The sequence below is a fragment of the Drosophila tropicalis genome, unplaced genomic scaffold (genome assembly GCF_018151085.1).
Source record: "Drosophila tropicalis isolate 14030-0801.00 unplaced genomic scaffold, ASM1815108v1 contig_463, whole genome shotgun sequence".
Taxonomy (NCBI): Eukaryota; Metazoa; Arthropoda; class Insecta; order Diptera; family Drosophilidae; genus Drosophila; species Drosophila tropicalis.
The window spans coordinates 817,470-833,837 of NW_027172929.1; the positions used below are offsets into that span (position 1 = coordinate 817,470).

Here is a 16,368-nt window from a genome sequence, read left to right on the forward strand (position 1 = left end):
TTCTGTTCAAAATTTGAGAAAAGTTTTTGTCATCTATAGAACTTAAAAACTATCCAAAGGCAGCTTTGAAAAGGTAACGTTACAAGTCGTTACAAAGATTTATCGTGGGAACTAGTATCGATATCGAAAAAAAAGAACGGTTTTCACATATTATCGTCATCAGTGAGTTAGTGGTTCAGTTCTAAGCCAAGATCACTAGTTCTTTTGTCTTGACTCTTTATTCAATGGTTTATAGCTTATTTTTAATTCCAAAGACAATTTTTTTGTTCATTTTATATAAATAAGTTAATTTACAACCAGAATTTTTAACTGATAATAAGAAATTAAGTAAGTTTGATGACTCAAGCGGAGCAAAATACTATTTCATCGAACTGGTTCCAACATTGAACTAAGTACGTAACCCCCCACCCCACCTACACACACACGCATGCACTGGCAAACACTTGTAGCTCAACAATTTGATTGTCACGCTTATCGTTGCTTATCTGAACGAATACGAAATATAGAAAATATAAAAATCAGCCAATCATCGTTATAGGGGTTTGCATAAATATTACCAGTGTTTCACCATCCGTACACGGAATCGTAACAGTAAAGAAAACAACTATAGAACAGCGTGCAATATGGCAGTTGTTGTCGATATACTCCATGAGATTTTGACCAGTCCTATGAATATAGGACTGTTGGCAATAATCTTTTACTTAATATACAAAATAATCCGTGATCGTAACGATGGCGGTCGTGGACCACAGAAACCAGCCGAACCGGAATTACCCAAATTAAAGAGAGATTTCACCATTGAGGAACTAAAGGAATTTGATGGCAATCAACCCGATGGGCGCGTTCTGGTTGGCGTTAATGGCAGTGTATACGATATGACCAAGGGCAAACGTTTTTATGGTCCCGGCGGACCATATGCCAGCTTTGCCGGTCGTGACGCATCGCGCAATTTGGCTACATTCAATACCGAGCCCAACGATAAGACGGAATATGACGATTTGAGCGATTTAACTCCCGCCGAAATGGATTCTGTACTGGAATGGGAATCACAGTTCAAGGTGAAATACGATTATGTGGGCAAGCTGCTCCGCCCGGGCGAGAAACACACCAACTATGAGGAAGAACAGGAGAACCAAAAGGATGAGCCCGAAACGAAAAAGGAGAACTAAGAGAATCATCTACCTACATGTTTACACCTACATACATATGTAACCACTATACCTGTCTATGTTTTTTTTTTACTAATTGTTTATTGTTTTTAAAATCTTGCTGTCCCAACAAGACGCTCTATTGCGCCTTCGTTTCAAATTTGTTAAAGGGATAAGAGATACCAAAGGATCGGGGACAGCAGATACAGGAAAGGGTTTATATTTTCTTCCACTTATCGACTTGTCGTTTTTTCTTTCTCTTAGATACAAATATATATATATATACAAATACATATATAGTAGATTTAAAACCAATAGTAAACTGTTAACACAGTTAGTTAAGTAAAATAAACCAAAACGAATCAATTTCAATATATACAAAAACGTTGTTTTATATATGTATATTCCCTGTTATATTAAGAAATGATCTTTGATAACTGATCAACCTCTTTTGATATTCCAAACGTTTTCGAAATTGACGAACATCACTTGTCTGAAAAATTTAAAAATGAAAACTTTTTGTTTTCTCTTTTTCTTATTTTTTGTTAATTCATATTATGCACATGTTTCATTTATTATTGCATTTTTCTCAATTTTCTTTTTTATTATCTTTCGTTTTTTTCTTTCTTGTTTTTGTGTTTTTTTTTTTCTTATTATTTGCGTGTTGCATTATTATCCGTATGCATTATTCTTATTGTTATTATTAGAATTCTATTACCAAAAATAATTTCTTAAAACTTTTTCTTGCTGCTGCTGTTGTTGTTCTTGTTATTACATACATACATTAATTAGTACTTAAGTTTGCATTATGCAACTGCTATCCGTAATTTCGATACCGAATTCTGCTTTCCTTTTTTTCTTGTTTTTTTTTTTTTCATTTTTCTTTGTTGGTAACTTCGAACTACAATTATTACATGGAACTCAAAAAACTTCAAAGGGAAGAAGAACTCTACAAATTGAATGAACTTGAGGGAGAGATATTTTGCATTATCTCTGTGAGGATTTTTTGTTTTTTTTTTTTTTTTTTTTGGAGTGGTGGGTGGGGATCATTTATGTATATAGAATAGTACATAGAACGAAACCGATATATATAAATATATATAATTATTATTGCTGCTGCTTCTCTTGTTGTTGTGGGATATTTAGTAACTAATTTGTGTGATTAAATAATTTAATTGATCAAAAATAATTTGTTTCTGTATAAATAACGTGCCTAAAAATTTTAAAACAGGCTTTCTCTACGGCACAAATCTCGATCCGTAATTCCGTAAATTGAAATTTGATATTGTTCTAGTTGGGGAAAATTCGTGTTGTTCCCTTTTAAAAAGCAGACGATTTCGAATGGGCGGAATTACAAATCGAATTTTGAGAGAGATAGCCTTAACATATAATTTGTTTTAATATTTTATTTTAGTTTTGTCAATTGGCTAAATGAAAAATGTTAACTGAAATTTTGTTGTTATATTTTTGTTTTTGTTCTGGCTGCTGCGCCCAATAAAAAAAGGCGAGAAGGAGAAGCAATTAATATATTAAAACAATTGCCAATTGTTAGACATGTATAGATGGACAACGTTTAGGTGGTTAAACAAAGCCAAGGATAGTGAGTTGTTGGTAGTGGTTAGGGCCATGGGTGTTAGTAATAGCGTTTAACTTAATTGAAGAGGCGGCAACGATGACGATTTTCGCTTCGTTTTGTTTGCTCGATTTTTGTTTCATTTTGTTTGTTTTGTTTCGTTTGTTTTTTTTTTTTTTTTTTTTTTTTTGGAATCACAAATGTTAGCTAGTATTTAAATACACATGTAGGTAAGATATTCAAAAAGGAAAATTAAATTTGCTCTTGGTGGTGGTGATGGTGGTGGCGGCGGCGGCGACGGCGACAGCGGCGGCTGCGGAGGCGATGGTGTTAGAGAGACAACTTCACGTCGACGACGTTGATGACGACGACGATGAGGAGAAGAACGACTACGCCTACGACGGTGATAATGTGGGTGGCAAATTGTGGCAACCATGCGGCGGCGGCTGGTGCTGCTCGCTTCACTCCAAATTTCGCACTTCGAATCGCTTGTACGTATAGTTAATGAAGACCCAATCCTTGGCAATTTCACCGCCCTGCGGTATGGGGGCCGATGCTGTAGGGAAACAAATAAAAAAAAAAAACGACCAACATAAAGTTTAAGTTTAAGACATTCAGGTCTCAGAGAGGTAAACAGAGAGTTTAACACTTACGTATCTCCAGTGAGACATCGGGAAACTCATCGAAATTGGACGTATCATCGATGGAGCGCACTTCAACGGGTATAGCCGCTGGTCGTTCACGTATATGCTCCCAATCCACGCCACGAAAGAACGGCACTGATTTCAAATCATCGAGACCCCGCTGTGAGCCAAGTCGCCGATCCGCCTCGCAACAGAAATTGATAATCGTCTCTTTGGCCTCCTCAGATATGGGAATTTCCGGTGGAAATATCAATGTTTCACGCCAATTCATTACTTTTCGATAAGTATCCTGGGGATTATCTGAACAGAATGGCGGATAGCCCATTAACATTTCGTACATGATGACGCCCAGCGACCACCAATCGCAGGCAGGTCCATAGCCAGTCTGCAGGAATACTTCGGGGGCTATATAATCCGGCGTTCCCACCGTACTGTAAGCCAAGGCGCGTCGATTTCGTTTCCATGACTCGGCTCGTCGCTTTGAGTCCATGGGGCTGACAAAAACAAAAAAAAATGCGTGAATTACTATCACCTTCGCTCTGTATCAGTGAACTCTTACCTGGCACAGGTGCCAATAAAATCGGATGGTTTTGCTTGCGACAAATCGCGGTAAAAGTCTGTGCGATGTGACTTCTTTAAACCAGTGCACAAACCGAAGTCAGAAAGCTGCAAAAAAAAAAAAAAAAAACAACACCAAAAATTGTCTCATTATAATCAAATTTTCTATACGTCCAGAGTGGATAATTCTACCTTGAGATGCCCTCGTGCATCGAGCAGTAAATTATCTGGCTTAATGTCCCTGTGTATGAAACCGAGTTTGTGTATCGAATCGATCGCTAATGCCGTCTCACTGATATAGAACTGTGTGCATTCCTCGGATAGTGTGTCCTTTTTCATTAATAGCGTCATCATGTCACCGCCGGGCAAGAATTCCATTATCAAATATAAATTGACCTGGTCCTATATGGGCATAAAAAGCATAACAAATTGTTTAGAACTTTGCATAAATTGTTTATAGCGAGGCATCACCGTAGCTGTGTAGTACGTTTTTAGAGAAGAACTTTCACCAAAACACAATCTGAAGGGTAAGAGGTGTGATAGGATGGGAAGGGAAAGCAAAAGACCATATGATTGTCAAGACACTTTTGGTGTTTGCCTCTCTCTGCACTTGTATTGGTTTATTGATTTTTTGGATATGTGTGATGTCTGTTTACGTGTGTGCGTGTCCGAGAGTACATGTGTTGTTTGTTTGTGTGAGTGTGTGTCTCTCGCTGTGTGTTTGTGTGTTTAACACAATTCTTTTGTTTTGCGTTGTTATTGTTGGTGTTGGTTGTTGTTGGTAGTTGTTGTTGCGGTTAGCTCACCTGAAAACTGTAATACATCTTGACCACCCACTGATGATCGGCCTCGACAAGCACATCTCTCTCCGCCCGTACATGCGCCACTTGCTCCTTCTCAAGCATATCAGCCTTACGTAGCACCTTCATGGCATACACATGGCCCGTATCCTTTTTCTGTACTAAACGCACCTCACCGAACGCACCGCGTCCAATCACTTTGAGTGCCTCGAAATCCTCGACACCCAAACGTAGTCGCTTGAGACGTAAATATTCCGTCTCCTTTTGCGCATGTTGCAGACGTTTCTCTTGCCGTTGCGATTCTGTTAGACTTTCGTCCTTCAGCTGGGCCTCCAATTTGGCCAGACGTTGCTTACGCTCGCCGTATTGTGTCACCAAATTACTGTAGTAGTTCTCCAATGTTACCTTGGCCTTGGTGGCTTTGTCCAGTGTGTGATCGCTAAATCGTATTGAGGAGCCGTCCGTCGTGCTGTTGTCCGTTCTGCTGCTCATCATCTAAACTGGTTCGTGTGTGAGTTGGTTGGCTGGTTAGTTGGTGTTGTTGTTTTTGTTCTTTCTGCCAATTTCTGTGATTGGCCCTAAATCTAATCTGATTGGCTAAGGATACGCGGGTGCTTTATATAGGGTCTTTAGAATATGCGTCTATGCCCCAAGCACACACACACACACACTGTTTTGATCAAATATAAAGATTTTATTGCTGTTTTTTCCTTGTATTTTATTGCAATTTGTTAAAAATTCCTCCCTCACTCTGCCTTCCTCTGCTTCCAGTGTGGCCAGATTTCGTGTATAAAAAATACCGAATAATAGTGTGGGTCAAAAAATGACAAAAATACCGTTGCACTGAAACAATTTCTTTTATATCTCATTTAATTTATAATTAATGCACAATCTTAACTATCGGTGTTTCTAAATTTTTTATTTAGTTTCTAATCGTTATCAATCCTATTTCAACTAAGTGAAAGTACAAAGAAAAATATAAAAAAACCAATGCTAGTGTCATACAGTTCTTTGGTATCATTTGACTGTATTAATTTCGATTGCGTACTTTGTGAACACTAGTTAGAACGAGATAGAGACAGACAGTGAGAAGGAACGAAAGAAGAAGAGCAAGGGAAGAGTTAATTGAGAATTACTAATAACAAACAAACTAAATGATGTTCGTAATAAAATAATAATTCTAAAAATGGCTCGCACAACGAACCTCTCGGATTTGAGCCCCAAATGTCTGTTAATGATATTTAAGCTCCTGCCCAATCTAGAAGATCAATTAAATTTAGCACGATGCTGTCGGACTTTGCGGGATGTTTTCATTCACCTACATCAACAGCATTTTCATGAGATTCAGGACAGGCACATTAATCTGAAAAGCTTTGAAGATTGGCAAACGTTCCTTTGGCTTTGCGGTGAGAATGTGAGGAGTCTGCACTCCTACTACGACGATGATCATCCTCTGCAGTTATGGCCATTGATTACCAAATATTGCACACGATTGGAGAGTCTGACAATACGGAACGCCACAGTAACCAGGACACAGTCGTATTTGTTGCGAATGACGACATTGCAGAGGGTGCATATCAGGAACTACAAGAGCACCAGCAAGGATTTAATCAAAAATATCTTACTGCGACTGCCATATATTATAAGTCTGGGCTTGGAGAGCTTCGACCGCAGGGAATGTAAGTGTTGTAGAAACCGGAACCTAAAAGATTCGTTTGGTTAAATTAATTTCAATTTTTGCAGTGCAAGAGCTGCGTCATTTTAGAAATCTTGAGGAGCTCCTTATATACGATGATATCCAGTTATCCGGTTCGGAGTTCACAGCAATCACCAAATCAATGAAGAATCTGCGCGTCTTACAACTAGGCAATGCTAAAAGGTTTCTCACCACTAGCATTCTCAAGCAGTTGTCCTCCTGTTGCCCCAAACTGGAGAAACTTTCGTACAACGACAGCACTGCTGATCCCATGTGCCTGGTGAACTTCTCACAGTTGCAATATCTGCAAATCTGGTGCCCCGATGAGTTGAAAACCCGTTTCTTCAAAGCCTTGGCCAGCCAGTGCTCCACGCATTTGGCATTCCTGGTGCTCCAGCGCAAGCGTTGGATCAATGAGGAGCAGGCCCAACATATCAGTGCCTTGCGTTCGTTAAGATGGCTTGTGTGTAAGCCGCGCGACAATAGATCTGTTCATTGGCTGTCTGGGCTGACGAAGCTCGAGTCTCTATCGGTGCAATGTGCCAGGGATATTGGAGAAACGGAGTTATCACTTCTGGTGGCAAATAATGAGAACTTGTGTTATCTGAATATTTGTTATTGCTTGGGCATAACAGATAGTTTCATTGTAGATACTCTGGTTAATCTGGCCAAGAGGCAGAGTCACAATCCTCTCGAGCTGTATGCTGCTGCCACAGATATAAGACGCGACATTGTCGAAAGAGTGAGTGAGAAAGAGAAGCAACAACAACATATTTCTTCGTATTTAACAAAATTTATTTTTCAGCTTCCAACCGCTAATTATCCTCTTCAAATGCTTCAAGTGCATTTTGAGGTGAGTGACGGCATGCTCCTGAATGATCATTATTTTAATGATGAGCCCGAATTCGATCGCTAGACACAAGAGAGGCAAGAGAGAGGCTTACTTTCCCATCCAATCTTTATATATCAAGCTTTATACGCCAGTTTTTACGTGATTTTAGCACTCAAAGTGGTATTTTTTATACATACTGCACACTCCAGTACCAATCGCATATTCTGTTTAATAAATTAAACTGTTTTTTATTTGTTATAATTTTTATAAGTGTTCAATTTAACCAAAAAATTCAGCTTTTGTACGGCCAATATCAAAATAACGAACAATACAATCGAAATTTTTTGATAATTGTTGAATAAAAACTAATTAAAACTAAATTGCATTTTAAATTATCCCGCCTAATATCTTTTGTATGTTTTGCTATCGTCAAAATGATGACAACCCTGGATTAAAAAATAATCGTTATCGTTTTTGCCTTGTTTAGCACATCTCTAGTTGTTGAAAGAAAAAAAAGTTAGAATTTTGCAGAATTTGAATTGAATTTCTATTGAAATTGGTGTATAGAGCAGCTTCGCTATGCTCTCCATGCTGCAGGAGAAGCGCCCGCTAAAGCGGACGCGTCTGGGTCCACCGGATATCTATCCGCAGGACGCCAAACAGCGGGAGGACGAGCTGACGCCCACAAATGTAAAGCACGGTTTCACCACGACGCCGCCCCTGTCGGATGAGTTTGGAACGGCACACAATTCGAATGTGAATGCCAGCAAAGTGAGTGCCTTCTTCAGCGGTGTCCTGGCCAAGAAGGAGGAGCTGATGACCCTGCAAGACACGGGGCGTAAAAAGCAACAGATCAACTGCAAGGACAACTTCTGGCCAGTGTCGCCGCGTCGCAAGTGCACGGTAGATGCCTGGTTCAAGGATTTGGCAGGAAACAAGCCGCTTCTCAGTCTGGCCAAGCGGGCACCATCGTTCAACAAGAAAGAGGAAATCTTTATAACGCTCTGCGAGAATCAGGTGAACATGCAGCGAGCCACTTGGTTTATTAAACTAAGCGCCGCCTACACCTTGAGTTTCACCGAGTCGAAGAATAAGAAGCGTAGTATTTACGACCCGGCAGCAGAGTGGACTGGCAATATGATTAAATTTATGAAAGAGCTTCTGCCCAAGCTTCAGGAGTACTATCAACAAGGTAAGTGAACTAAATTTTATTTAAACAAATTCTTGATCATGATTTTTCCATCATCATAATGATTCCAGATCATCATAAGCCTGCTGCAAATGGCATCCAATCAGCTGGTTTGACTGGAGGATCTGGACCCGGAATGGGTGTGACAACCAATGGGAACACTTCATCCGGTAGTGGAACTGTAAGCAATGCTGTGGCCCCCTGTAGTGGCCAGCCCAATGTGATTCCTGTCCCAAGCATGGCCAGTCCTTTGCCACCAATACATAGTCCAGCTAATGGCGGAGCTCCAGGAGCAACTGGTGCTCCGGGATCGGGCGGTGTCAACTCTGCTGGTAATGTAATGCCTCCAGCTGGATCTGGAGGCAGTATACCTCCAGGATCGTCCTCTTCTTCATCCACCGCCAGCGGTGGGGCAGTGGGCGCTGCAGCTATTCCGCCTGGCTCCACGATATCGGGCATTGGCAGCCAGTTTGAAGACAGCCGAAATGCCTTGAAATATTGGAAGTACTGCCATCAACTGAGCAAATACATGTACGAAGAGTCCCTGCTGGATCGGCAGGAGTTCCTCAACTGGATACTCGATTTGTTGGACAAGATGCGATCGCAGACCAGTTTCGATGAGCCGCTGAAAAAGCTTGTGTTGAGTTTTGCTCTTCAGTATATGCATGACTTTGTCCAGTCAGAGCGTCTATGCCGGAAGATGGCATACATTGTGGCTAAAAAGTTGGCTCATTTACTTAATTCAGCGGTGGAACAGCAGAGCCTGAAAGAGCTGGAAGCTGGTGGAGGAGAAAAGGCTCAAAACCACCATCAGCACCATCATCACCCGGATCCGTATGAGTCGGCCCTGCAGGAGCAGATGAATTGTCCCCATCATCGGGATATTGTGCTCTATCTAAGCACCATTCTTCAGATCATAACAATTGAATGTCCCACAGCTCTGGTTTGGAGTGGCATAGCCGCCCATCGGGCTCCTTCATCGCTGGTAGGCAGTCCGTTGGATCATTTGCCGCTGGCTCCTTCCGTGTTGCCCATGCCAACGCGTTGTCCTCGGACTAATCAGGAGCTGCGACGACAACTGCGTGCCGCCGAAGCCGACATAGTCGTCCGGACCCAGCATGCAGAGCAGAATTGGTTTGCCTCCAAGTGGTTGAGTGCCGGGAAGAACCATTATACTAGTGTCCTGGCCACTCTGGATTATTTGGATACACATTGTTTCGAGCGCATGGATCAGTGCAACAGCATGGACACTCTTTATGCCCACATCTTTCCCAGCAAACGGCGAGAAGATAGCGAGCCCGTGGCAGTAGTTTCTGGATCGGATCAACAGCAGCAACAGCAGTCGCAACGTCCCAGCTATGAACCTAAGCAGGACAAGGACACTGTAAGGATTCTCTGCGAATGGGCAGTTTCAAGTCAACGGTGGGGTGAACATCGTGCCATGGTGGTGGCTATTCTGTTGGACAAGCGGCAGATTGATGTCACCAGCACTCCGGCTGAGCAATCCAACGACAAGGAGGATAAGGATTCATTAGCCTCCGGGGCGGGACTGATTGACGGATTGCCTGTGTTCCAGCATGTTTTGATGCAATTCCTCGACCACGATGCACCCGTTTTAGATGAGCATTCCAGCAGTCCGCAGCAGCGCACAGAATTCACCAATTTGGTGCAACTTTTCAGTGCTCTAATACGACACGATGTATTTTGGCACAATGCCTACATGCACACGCTAATCTCACGAGGAGATCTGTTGCTAGAGTCCACACTGGTGAACAAATCATCGGTGGTCACATCAAAAACATCTCCGCCCCCGCCGGCTCCACCGCCGCCCACGACAAGTCATGGTTTTGATGATGATGGCTTTGGCGGCGGATTGGATTTCAAGCACAACGAATTTGACGACTCCAATGTCGATGATGATTTGGATAAACTCGTGCAGAACATCAAGGAAAAGGGTCAGCAGCATGAGGCGCCAGACAGTCCAAAGATTGGGCCACCAGGCGACGGTGATGGCAATGGAACTGGCAACGGTCACTCCACTCCGCCCATTTCGCGGCATTATGTGTACACCAAACACTTTCCCATTCCCCAGGATGATCCGAGCATGGCCAGTTACAGCACTGAGAGCAACCAGCGATACATTCTTCTCTTTGGAGTCGGCAAAGAGCGAGACGAAAAGAAGCATGCCGTCAAGAAGATGTCCAAAGAGATTGGCAAACTCTTCACCAAGAAATTCTCCATCGATGTGGCTGAGGGTGGCAAGGTAAAGAAGCATTCCCGCAACGAGTTTAACTTCGAGGCAACCACCGCCAAGTGCCAGCACATGGCCTACTTCGATCAGCATGTCGTCACCGCTCAATGTGCGGCTAATATTCTGGAGCAGCTCAATGGCTTCGCTTCGGGTAACAATAACTATCTGCCCGTACAGGAGCATGTCGCCTTTCTTTTTGATCTCATGGAGCTGGCCCTCAATATCTATAGTCTGCTGGAGCTTTGCGATAATCTGCTCAAGGAGCTGCCCGAAGTGGAGCATCAGTTGCAACTAAAAAAATCAAACATGGTCCGTGGGTATACCACCTCGTTGGCCCTCTACATTGTGAGTATTCTGCGACGCTACCACAGCTGCTTGCTCCTCTCTCCGGAGCAAACAATGTCCGTATTTGAAGGTCTCTGTCGGACGATACGCCATGTAAACAATCCGAGCGAGTGCAGCTCAGCAGAACGCTGCATTCTTGCCTATTTGAGTGATCTGCACGAGTCCTGTGTCCTGCTGCAGGGCAAGGAGCAATCAAATGAGTATTATCAGCAGCTGCAATGCATTAAGCGCTTCAAGGACATCTTCAACACTCCGGAGCAGTTGAGTCTGCCCCCACAGGGCTATAATCATCAATTCCTGCAAGAGGTCTTTGTGGCACCGCGCCGTGGGGGCAAGATTGAAGCCCATTGGTTACGCCAACTCCACGAATCACCGGCGAATGTGTATAGCTTTGTGTCCAATGCCCTCATCGCTGTCTGCCGTGAGACGGATAACGAGCGCTTGAACGATATGGCATTGGCCTGTGCCGAGCTAACGGCCAGTTGCAATGTCCTTTCCGAGGAGTGGATTGCCGCCCTCCAAAGTCTGTGCAGCGGAAGCAAAAGTCCACGTTATCCCCATCTAGGCGGACAGGTGGACATTGGTCAGGGCAGGACGCACAATGCCCTGGCTGTGTTTGTGTGCATTTTGGTGGCACGTCATTGCTTCTCTCTGGCGGATTTCGTTAGCAAATTCGCGCTGCCCACGTTGGCCCGTTCGGTTAGTAGTGGAGCCGGCGGCGGCAGTGGCGGCGAACTGAGCGGAGATGCCGAGGCTGGAGCCCGTTTGACTTGTCATCTGGTGCTAAAGCTCTTTAAAACTCTCGAGATTCCACAGCCGGGTATGTATTCCGTGAGCACATCACCCAATCCCCTGCACGCTGTGGGCAGTGACTTTAGCATTCGCTTGAGCTGTGATCGCCACCTTCTGGTGGGTGCCCATAAAACGATACCTATTGCCGCTGTCCTGGCTGTCCTAAAGGCCATTCTCATAGTGGTAGACAATGCGGCGCTAAAGACCCCAATGGGATCCAGCGGCGGTGGACTCGGTTCCTCCTCGGTGGGTGGTGGGGCATTTGGTAGCGGCAAACGTAGCGGTTTCAATACTCCCGTACATCCTGGCAGCACACCCAAAAGCAATGAACAGCGACCCGCTGATCTCAGCCAAATTTTGGGCACCAGCGACCTGCAATTGGGCAGCACGAGTCTAACTACCGAACAGGAGGCTCTTCAGCAGCCTTCAGTTGCTGGATTGGAGCAAATCTCCTTGCTGGAATTCGCCCAGGCGGTTCTTAAACAGATCTGTGCTCAGGAGCATGTACTTGAACGTTGTTTGAAGAATGCGGAGCAACTATGCGACATGATCATCGATGAGATGCTCACGGCCAAGCAAGCACAGCGCGTACTCCACATGATTTGTTATCCCGAAGCTGAATTCAATATAATCTCCGAACTGGATCAACGAGCCATGATTGTCAGAATCCTTGAGAATCTGGGCCAATGGACGTTGCGGATCTCGTGGCTAGACTTGCAGCTAATGTACCGCCAATCGTTCAGCAACACGGCAGAGCTGAATGTCTGGCTAGACACGGTTGCCAGGGCGGCCATTGATGTGTTCCACATGGAGGAGGTTGTTCTACCGGGAGCATTGAAAGCCACACATAAGCCAAAGCCATCCACCTGGCTGGTGGCCCCATTGATAGCCAAACTTACGCCAGCCGTCCAGGGTCGCATTCTCCGGGTAGCTGGCCAAGTCCTGGAGTCCATGAATTACTTTTCCAAGGTCCCCAAATCGGATTGCAATAGCTCGGGAAGTGGCGATGAGCGGGAGAAGAGCAATAGTTGTCACAGCAGCAACAGCTACGGGCTGGGAGGTGTGGCCACGAGGAATAAGAAGATGCCACTTAACTATCAGCCATTTCTGGGCCTAATCCTCACCTGCCTTAAGGGTCAGGATGAGTACAAAGAGAATTTACTCGTATCCCTCTACTCGCAACTTTCCCAGTGTCTTCAATCCTTTGCCGAGGTAAGTTAGAGTCCCAAGACGACCCAATTATGAAATCAATAACTTGTTTTGTTTTTTTTTTTTTAGTTGGATACCATTGGTGGTGTCGACGAGCCACAGGCACGTGAAGAAATCCTGGATGCTTTGCAACTACGCTTCTCTCTGGTTGGTGGAATGTTTGAAGCCATCCAAAAAAATAGCACGCCCACCACAGATTGGGCCATTCTCTTGGCCCAACTCGTCTGCCAGGGTGTGGTTGACCTCAGTTGCAATCGAGAGCTCTTCACCACAGTGGTGGACATGCTGGCCACATTGGTTCATTCGACCCTTGTCTCCGATAGCCAATCGGAAAGGGATGAGAACAAAAAACTTTATCTCAATCTCATGAAGAAATTGAAAAAGGAGATTGGTGAGAAGAACAATGCTTCGATAAGGGTCATTCGGCAACTGTTGCCACTCTATAAGCAGCCAACCGAAGTGAGTGCAATCGATTCTAGACGTGATCTGACCCACTAATCTTTCCCAACAATTCTCTTTTTTAAGGTCATCGCATGCGAGCATGCTGGAATGGATACAAAGGGCAACAAGATCTGTGACATGGACAAGAAACAATTGCGCATCTCGGATAAGCAACGTATTAGTGTTTGGGATATACTTGAAGGTCACAAGAATCCGGCGCCCTTCTCCTGGGTCTGGTTTGGAGCTGTTAAGCTTGAAAGAAAACCATTAACCTATGAGGATGCTCATCGTAATCTCAAGTATCATACGCACAGTCTGGTTAAACCGAGTAGCTACTATTATGAACCATTGCCCCTTCCACCAGAAGATATTGAGCCCGTCCCAGAAAAGATTTGCATTGTAAGTATTGAAGATTTCCTTTAAAGGTTTTCTTAGTAACGTTTTCTCCACTTACAGAAGGATGAAATGATGAAAGCGGACACGCCATCATCGGTGGATCAATCTCCCAGTGCCGTTGGTGTAGGTACTGGCCGAGGTCGAGGTAAGGGTACGACCACACGGAAACGTAAACCTAAGAATCCCAAAACGCCGCCTGTGGTGAATACTCAACAAGGACAGCAGCCTCAATTGGCGCCTCAGCCACAACAACAGCAACAGCAGCAACAACAAATGCAGCAGCAGCAACAACAACAGCAGCAACAACAACAACAACAGCAGCAGCAACAACAACAACTCAATATGCAGCAGCAGCAAATGCAAAACAATCAAATGGGACAAATGCAAATGAATATGCCAGTGAGTGATTCTCTTAATTTTCCCATTTTGTCTCAACAATCCACATACTTCTCTTTCCTTCTTAATTTCAACACAGATGAACATGCAACAATTTGGACCCAATCCAAATGCCATGATGCAACAACAAAATGCCATGATGCAACAGCAACAGCAAATGCAACAAATGACACCGAATCAGCTGCAACAGCAACTTAATGTGGGCGGCGGTAATGGCCCATTGAATCAACAGGTCAATTTTATGCAACAGGGTCCAGGTGCTGGCCCTGGAGGTCCCATTGGCGGTGGGCCACAGCAGCAGCAGCAATGGCATAATGCACCGCAACAGCAGCAGGCCCCGCAGCAATATCACAATCAATATGCTCCACATCAACAGAATATGCAAAGTGAGTGAGCGACTTTTCTAGCCCCATCACAATTTAATGTCATACATTTGTCATTCCAGTGAATCGTATCGAAAGACCGCCGCAGAATACAAACTCCAAGCAGGCTCTATCTCAGTTGTTGCGGCAACGTGCTCCTAGCTCCTTCCAACAGACACAGCAGCAGCAGCAACAACAACAACAGGGAGTTGGTGGTTTTAATCCCATGCAACAGCAGGCACAACAACAGCAACAGCAGCAACAGGGTGTTGGACCTGGAGGACCACAGCAACAACAAATGAATCCTCAGCAGTTGCGCCAGCAGCAAATGAATGCACAGCAAAATCCTCAAACTGTGGCCGCATTCAATGCAATGCAGCAACAACAACAACAACAGCAGCAGCAACAGCAACAACAACAGAATGCTCAACAGCAACAGCAAATGAATCCGAATCAGCAACAGCAAATGAATCCGAATCAGCAACAGCAGCAATTTATGCGTGGCGGTAACATGCGACCCGGCATGAATCAGATGAATCAAATGAACATGGGTGGCCAAGGTATGTCACAGAATCCAATGATCCAACAACAGATGGCCCAAGGAATGGTCGGAATGGTGGGCAATCCCAATGCCAATCAACTGATGCAAAGCGGGGGCGTACAGGGAGGCAATGGAGTGGGAGTTGGTGTTGGCGTTGGCGTCGGAGTGGGAAACAATCCGAATATGGGTGTGAATGTCGGTGTGGGAATGGGCGCCATGCCACAGCAGGGCATGATGCAGCAGCAGCCACAGCAGCAGGTGCAGTTCCAGAATTTCCAAAACCAATATCAACAACAACAGCAGCAACAGCAACAACAGGGCATGCAACAACAAGGCGGAGGAGCCGGCATTGGTGTTGGCGTAGGCGTTGGTGTGGGCGTGGGCATGGGACCTAATCAGCAGCAGCAGCAACAAGCCAATTTGATGGGCAATTTCAATCCTCAAATGCAACAGGCGAATCGAAACAACCCGGAGTTTATGGCTGCAGCCGCCGTGCAACAGCAACAGCAGCAACAGCAACAACAACAGCGAGGCAACATGCCCGGCAGCATGATGGGCGGAAATCGTGGCCAATACATGAACCAAGCACCCAATGTTACAATGTCCAATATGATGGGCCCCGGCCCAGGTGGTGTGGGCGTTGGCCAGGTGCCACCTTATGCCCGACAGCAACAAGCTGGCGGTGGTAAACCCGGTGTCCTGCCCACACAGCAACAATTCCAGCAACAACAACAACAACAGCAACAGCTCCGACACCAGCAAATGATGCAAATGCAGGGCATGGGTGGTGGCGGTGGTGTTGGTGTTGGCATGGGCGGTGGTCCACAGTCAGCCGGTGGGGCTAATGCTGTTGGTGGTGGCGGCATGGGTGTGGGCGTGGGCGTCGGTGTCGGTGTCGGTGTTGGAGTCCAACAACAGCAGAGTATGAATCAACAACAGACCCCCAACCTTGTGGCTCAGCTGCAGCGCCAGAACATGATGGGGCAGCAGCAGCAGTACCAACACCAGCCGCCACCGTATTAGAGAACACTCCTCCTTGGTAATTTTAAGACACAGAATTATATATATATATATACGAATATTTATCTACATTTTTTTTTGTTTTTTCTCCAATAAACAAAACATTTTCATGATTTATTTATTACAACAAATCCTATTTAAGTTGCTGTAAATTTAAATGCTCTTGCAATCGATT

The 16,368-nt window shown here is 44.7% G+C and overlaps 4 protein-coding genes across 4 annotated transcripts; 3 read left to right on the top strand and 1 right to left on the bottom strand.

Moving 5' to 3' along the window:
• Nucleotides 1-433: 433 nt before the first annotated feature.
• LOC137574813 (membrane-associated progesterone receptor component 1-like) lies at nucleotides 434-1,532 on the top strand. The gene has a single exon (XM_068287243.1). It carries the CDS (start codon nucleotides 624-626, stop codon nucleotides 1,167-1,169), a length of 546 nt encoding a protein of 181 aa, XP_068143344.1. The 5' UTR covers nucleotides 434-623; the 3' UTR covers nucleotides 1,170-1,532.
• Nucleotides 1,533-2,233: 701 nt separating this feature from the next.
• trc (Serine/threonine-protein kinase tricornered) lies at nucleotides 2,234-5,494 on the bottom strand. Its single transcript, XM_068287217.1, has 5 exons — nucleotides 4,730-5,494; nucleotides 4,116-4,325; nucleotides 3,925-4,031; nucleotides 3,375-3,859; nucleotides 2,234-3,277 (listed from the first exon to the last, which is right to left on the bottom strand). The coding sequence occupies exons 1-5, from the start codon at nucleotides 5,216-5,218 to the stop codon at nucleotides 3,183-3,185; spliced, it is 1,386 nt and encodes a 461-aa protein (XP_068143318.1). The 5' UTR covers nucleotides 5,219-5,494; the 3' UTR covers nucleotides 2,234-3,182.
• Nucleotides 5,495-5,787: 293 nt separating this feature from the next.
• On the top strand, nucleotides 5,788-7,631 carry LOC137574535 (uncharacterized). The gene is made up of 3 exons (XM_068286886.1): nucleotides 5,788-6,402; nucleotides 6,467-7,161; nucleotides 7,225-7,631. The coding sequence occupies exons 1-3, from the start codon at nucleotides 5,910-5,912 to the stop codon at nucleotides 7,333-7,335; spliced, it is 1,299 nt and encodes a 432-aa protein (XP_068142987.1). The 5' UTR covers nucleotides 5,788-5,909; the 3' UTR covers nucleotides 7,336-7,631.
• Nucleotides 7,632-7,746: 115 nt separating this feature from the next.
• On the top strand, nucleotides 7,747-16,324 carry kto (kohtalo). Its single transcript, XM_068287005.1, has 7 exons — nucleotides 7,747-8,443; nucleotides 8,512-13,040; nucleotides 13,107-13,496; nucleotides 13,563-13,877; nucleotides 13,935-14,273; nucleotides 14,350-14,656; nucleotides 14,716-16,324. Exons 1-7 carry the CDS (start codon nucleotides 7,831-7,833, stop codon nucleotides 16,194-16,196), a joined length of 7,974 nt encoding a protein of 2,657 aa, XP_068143106.1. The 5' UTR covers nucleotides 7,747-7,830; the 3' UTR covers nucleotides 16,197-16,324.
• Nucleotides 16,325-16,368: the final 44 nt, after the last annotated feature.